General features: G+C 34.0%; 1 protein-coding gene across 1 annotated transcript; it reads right to left on the bottom strand.

The window, feature by feature from the left end:
• Positions 1-2,626: 2,626 nt before the first annotated feature.
• On the bottom strand, positions 2,627-4,914 carry LOC149257105 (triacylglycerol lipase OBL1-like). Its single transcript, XM_089369130.1, has 5 exons — positions 4,613-4,914; positions 4,182-4,402; positions 4,060-4,093; positions 3,305-3,951; positions 2,627-3,192 (listed from the first exon to the last, which is right to left on the bottom strand). Exons 1-5 carry the CDS (start codon positions 4,899-4,901, stop codon positions 2,875-2,877), a joined length of 1,509 nt encoding a protein of 502 aa, XP_089225256.1. The 5' UTR covers positions 4,902-4,914; the 3' UTR covers positions 2,627-2,874.
• Positions 4,915-5,761: the final 847 nt, after the last annotated feature.

The following is a 5,761-nucleotide window of genomic DNA, read 5'->3' as shown; positions in this document are numbered from 1 at the left end:
ATGATTAAGCATGAAGGTGACGAAAATAAGGAGAGGTATAAAGCAAAACTGGTGGTGAAAGGTTTTTCCCAAAAAGAAGGTATTGACTTCACTGATATTTTCTCACCTGTTGTTAAAATGTCATCCATAAGAGTCGTTCTTGGTCTAGTTACTGCTTTAGACCTAGAATGTGAAAAATTAGATGTAAAAATTGCTTTCCTTCATGGTGAATTAGAGGAAGAAATTTATACGGAGCAGCCAGAAGGCCTCATAGAAAAAGGCAAAGAAGGCCTTGTTTGTAGATTGAATAAGAGTCTCTATGGATTGAAACAGGCACCTCGACAATGGTACAAGAAATTTGATTAATTCATGTTGGAACATGGTTTTCAGAGGTTGGAAGGTGACCATTGTGTCTATATCAAGAGGTATGATCAAGGAAAGTATATCATATTATTGTTATACGTGGATGACATGTTGATTGTTGGGCATGATAAGAATAAGATCAATAGGTTGAAGAAAGATTTGGGTAGCAAATTTGCAATGAAGGATTTGGGACTAGCACAAAAAATATTAGGCACGCGGATTATGCGTGACAAGACAAACAAAAGGTTGTGGATGTCACAAGAAAAATATATCAAGAAGGTGCTTGACAGGTTTAATATGAAGGATGCCAAGCCAGTTGGTACACCCCTTGTAACCCACTTCAAGCTGAGTACTGAATTATGTCCTGGTGATGACAAGGAGAAAGAAGAGATGAGCAAGATTCCTTATGCTTCAGCAGTTGGTAGCTTAATGTATGCCATGGTATGCACACGACCAGACATTGCATATTCAGTGGGAGTAGTGAGTAGGTTCCTTACGAATCCAGGCAAACAACATTGGCAAGTAGTAAAATGGATTTTAAGGTATTTCAAGGACACTAGTCATTATTATTTATGTTTTGGTCATGATGAGACTGTGCTTGAAGGATTTACAGATGAGGATATGGTTGGAGATATGGATATTAGAAAGTCCACTACATGTTATTTATATACATTTGTAGGTGCAACAGTATCTTGGGTGTCAAGGCTACAAATAATAGTAGCCCTCTCTACAACAGAAGCAGAGTACATAGCTGCAACAAAAGCTTGTAAAGAGATGTTGTGGATGCAGCGATTCCTAGGAGAGATAGGAATAAAGCAGGACAAGTATGTGTTATATTATGATAGTTAGAGCCATTCACTTGGCAAAAAACCCAACATTTCCTTCAAAAACCAAGCACATTGACTTAAGGTACCATTGGATTTGACATGTGTTGGAGGAAGAACAGTTATCCTTGGAAAAGATCCATACAGATAGGAACCCTGCTGATATGCTCACTAAGATTCTACCACGAAATAAACATGATTTATGTAGAGGCATGGTAGGATTTGGTGTGACTTGATGACTCTTATTTGGCTTCAAGTGGGAGAATGTTAAGTGTGAAGCCAAATTCACGCAGAATTCTAGATCCTTCTAGATCAGATCTTTCTAGATCTCCACACCGCCATTAGTTTCTAGATCTCCCGGATTCTAGATCATTTTACGTTGCCATTAGTTTCTAGATCATTCCAGATCTCCATCTGAATCACATACAGGATTCTAGATCCTTCTTCTACCTCCATAAATTTGTAATTTCTTTGGCTAAGGAATGCAAACCAAGGGTCAAGCCTATTATGTAATGCAATATATGCTCTGGTCTAATAGAGATGGCGTTCGGTTGTTGATGAAATGGGGAATTTCACGTCTAACTCAATTCCTATTTGTTAATATTCTCTGTTTTCAGACTTAAATATTATTTTTGTTAGTGCGGCGATGAAAACATTAATAGTAATGGATAATAAGTGATGGGAGTTCAATACTTTTTTTATAAATGTTAATAGTAATGGATGATACGCTATGGAGTTCATTTTTTTTTATAAATGTTGAATTAGACTAGATGTAATGGATTTTGGGCATTTTAATAAAAAAGTTTTTATTTTCTTATGATAATAAGTGATGGGAGTTCAATACTTTTTTTATAAATGTTAATAGTAATGGATGATACGGGATGGAGTTCAATTTTTTTTATAAATGTTGAATTAGACTAGATGTAATGGATTTTGGGCATTTTAATAAAAAAGTTTTTATTTTCTTATGACAATATTTTTAAGTTTTTTTTTTTAAATAATAATAATGAAAAATAAATTTGATATTTTAAGTTAGAATTAATAATTTTTCTGTAATAATATATTCTTTTAACAATATTTAAAACCTTATTCTGTATATTAAATTGTAATTATATGTTTATCAATATAAATATTTGTAAATATTGTTAATATTTATAATATTGTTAATATTTATAATTTTATTAATCTAAATATTATTTAGATTTAATTAAATAAATAAAAATGATAATAAGAAACCAATCATTTATATTTTTGATAATATCATATTGTCATTTTCACACATATATCTATAAACACGTCAAATTATTTTCAATTGAAATATAAATTATAACATAAAATACCATGTAATTCTGTAAGTACATACGAAAAGACGTTTAAACAAATATTTTAGATTAATTTTTAAAATATAAAAGTCCATGCTTGTATTGACGAAGACTTTGAGGCATCTTCTGTTTATGCCATTGTACCCACAAAAATGACACATTATGGCGACAGAAACCAACGTAATCATTGCATGCAAACCCACAGAATTGTATGATTGATGCTATCCACGGGCCAAACAGATCACCACATATTTTGAAAACATTGAACCACCATCTCTGGAATTCATTTCAATTCTTCTGTCGCAAAAGACGATATTTACTTATTATAGAAAACAAATGAAGCCACTGGGGTTTGTTTAGTGATTTGACGGGCTGTTGTTGGTTGATTACATCCCAATCAGATCAGCGCGGTTATAAGTGGTCACCTCACTAATTTGGAGTGAACGCTGAGGCCTCCACATTGTTGGGTTCAGCGTGGATGGGCCCAATCTAACCGCGTTGATATAATTTACGGGGCTATGAGACGAAATCCCCGGAATTATAAGCCCTGCTATCCTGAACAGTGTCGACAATTTCGTTTCTTTGAAGTCCCTTCCTTTTGTGTATTGCAACAATAAACTCTGCACCAATTCCCACACAGCATTTATGCGTAGGGGGATGAAATATAATAGAGAGAAATTTCTGTTGGGCTCCTCCACAAGATTCTGTCATAAAATAAACCATTTAATATGAGCGTGAAGTTGAACAAAATATTGTATCAGAAATGAAACGGGATTTTCTGGTTGAAGATAATGTGAAGAGCAGTAGTACAAGTACCTTCTCTTTGTAGCAGCTGTTGTAGTAAATGCATACACCAAAGTGCCTGTACTCAAATGTTGGATCATCGAAGGGCAGTCTGGGAACTAGGTCATTGCAGTAGACGATTCTAAAATATGTGAGTATTGCTTCGTTTATGTTGTTGTTCATAAACTTTGCGAATGCTTCATCTCCAACTCTTGGTTGTCCGAATGTATAAACACCAACCATTTTCTCCAACAACGCCTCTTCCTTGTGTATAAATAGTATTGCTGGAAACAACACAGCCAAGGCTCCACCAAGGCTGTGGCCTGTCACTATGAATTTTGCATTTCTGTGAACTTGTAATAATTCTTTCAATTTCTTACGAAGAACATAATAAGCCAAAGGCTTTTCAGGATCTTCTTTATCAATATCAGCACCGGCAGAATTTGTATGATTATCGAAGATTGGGGGGTTTTGTGAACGATTTGCAAGACCCAAAGCTTCCAGAAATCCAAGATGAACCTTTCCGATTTGGCTGAATTCATACCATGAGAAATCGAGATCTGCTTCCCAGCCATCTGCATCAAATGGCTCTGTTCCTCTGAAGGCTATCACTATTAGCTGGGCGTCCACCTCCTTATCACAGAATATAAAGCCTTGCGTTGATTTCTTTTGCAAGTGATCTGATTATATATACAAGTCAATCATAGCGTCAATTAATGAACGAAAGATTATTCACACAATATATGACTGAATCATAGATTATAGAAGCCAAAGAGTTGCACATATACCGTTCCAACAGTCTAAGAACTCCACGAAGTGCATCTGCAGGATCAGATTGAAATATTTATTAAATCAAATACAGTTTTGCATGAATAAACAAGTACTAAAATTCATGGAAATTAAACACTACCTTCCAATGTTCTGTTACTCTGTTTCTGATAACCAGTTTGTTTTCATAAGCTACAGTTGAAGCCATGGCACAAAGGTCTACATAGAACCTTTTCCCGGGTTCAATGGTTGAGTCAATAACTCGCCTGGTTCCGCCATGATACAAGTTTATGCGATGTTCAAGAAGGCCGATGATACTGAGGAAAGTGTCGGACCCTCTTCTCGGTATTACGATACTTTGGCCTGAACAAATCAAAACATTCAGCCAAACCCTAATTAATGATGTGATGAATTCCTTATTCAATTTTTCAATATATTAAGAAGAGATCTATGAGAAGCAAAAAGACCAATAAAAATAACCTGTCCGGTCGGTAACTCATGATAAATCCTTAAATTTAATTCTTAATACTTTAAAAGCGCGCATAAAATAAAGAAAAAGATGAATAAAATCACCAGTGAGTGGCCTGAAGAGTGTTTTTAGCAATCCACCATTCTGAGAAAGCAGATTTAAATAGAATTCTATCCAGGCCCCCAAATTGGCTAATGGTACAGCAGCAATCTGGATAAGTTTTATCAATATAAGCGAAAGCCTGATTTTCCAAGTCTGATTCACCTCCGATTTGATGGAGTTGGGGCATTCTAAAACATCGGATCTCAATGCCCCCGTCAAGAAAGGACTGAACAGAAGCTTTGAGAGACGAATTTTGCGAGTGTGAACAATGAGATAGTTAGCGCTCGTCATTCTGTGAGGAGGAGGCAGCTGCACTATGACAGCTGAAGCTACAACCCCTCACGCATTTATTGATTGGATGATCGTGGAATGGATGAGCGTATCAAACATCTTGCTATTTTCTTGAATTCGTCGTTAATGGAAAAAGCATGAAGACACGACAAATAGAGGGAATGTAAGACACGGTAAGTAGATGAGAGGAAGAGAAATAGAAGCCGAGAGGAAGAGGTCAAAATATTGTAATTAACAAACTTCGTCCTGTTGCGAATTTTCGATGAAAGAACAGATAATACCAAAAAAAAATTACTTCGAAAACATCGATTTTTTATTAAATTGACCTACGAAACATTGAATTTTTATTTTTCGTTCATATTATTAAGTAGGAATTTTTATTTTTCGTTTTATTAGGTAGGAATAGAAATTACTTCGAAAACATCGATTTTTTATTAAATTGACCTACAACACATTGAATTTTTATTTTTCGTTAATTTTATTACGTAGGAATTTTTATTTTTCGTTTTATTAGGTAGGAATAGAAATGTTTACACGATAATACATTTTATATTATTATTATTATTATTATTACTATTTAAAAATATATGTATTTTAAAAAATATGTAACAAGTTTTTTAATTATAGAAATATGGAGAATTTTAAAATTTTATAGTTATTTTATGATGGAGATTTTTAATTTCTAAATACATGTTTTTACAATACCATGGGCTAATACCACAATTTATCAATACCACTTGCCTAAAAATCATAACTCATTTTATATGTTACTCGTTGATATGACAATTTTCTTTAATTAATCAATTTAAGAAAAATTTCAACAAAAGAAAATCAAGGTCAAGAACTTCATGGCTACATCC

Source organism: Pinus tabuliformis, chromosome 6 (assembly GCF_031772625.1).
Source record: "Pinus tabuliformis cultivar Carrire ecotype Pingquan chromosome 6, CPIR1, whole genome shotgun sequence".
Classification (NCBI taxonomy): domain Eukaryota; kingdom Viridiplantae; phylum Streptophyta; class Pinopsida; order Pinales; family Pinaceae; genus Pinus; species Pinus tabuliformis.
This window is presented reverse-complemented; position numbering and strand designations above follow the sequence as displayed.

What these genes read in the sequence shown, in the direction of transcription:
- LOC149257105 (XM_089369130.1), bottom strand. Translation starts at nt 4,901, where the DNA reads ATGACGAGCGCTAACTATCTCATTGTTCACACTCGCAAAATTCGTCTC. An exon ending in ACTCTTCAGGCCACTCACTG is followed by an intron (nt 4,403 to 4,612) that starts GTGATTTTATTC and finishes TGATTTGTTCAG; the next exon opens with GCCAAAGTATCGTAATACCG. An exon ending in ACAGCTGCTACAAAGAGAAG is followed by an intron (nt 3,193 to 3,304) that starts GTACTTGTACTA and finishes ATTTTATGACAG; the next exon opens with AATCTTGTGGAGGAGCCCAA.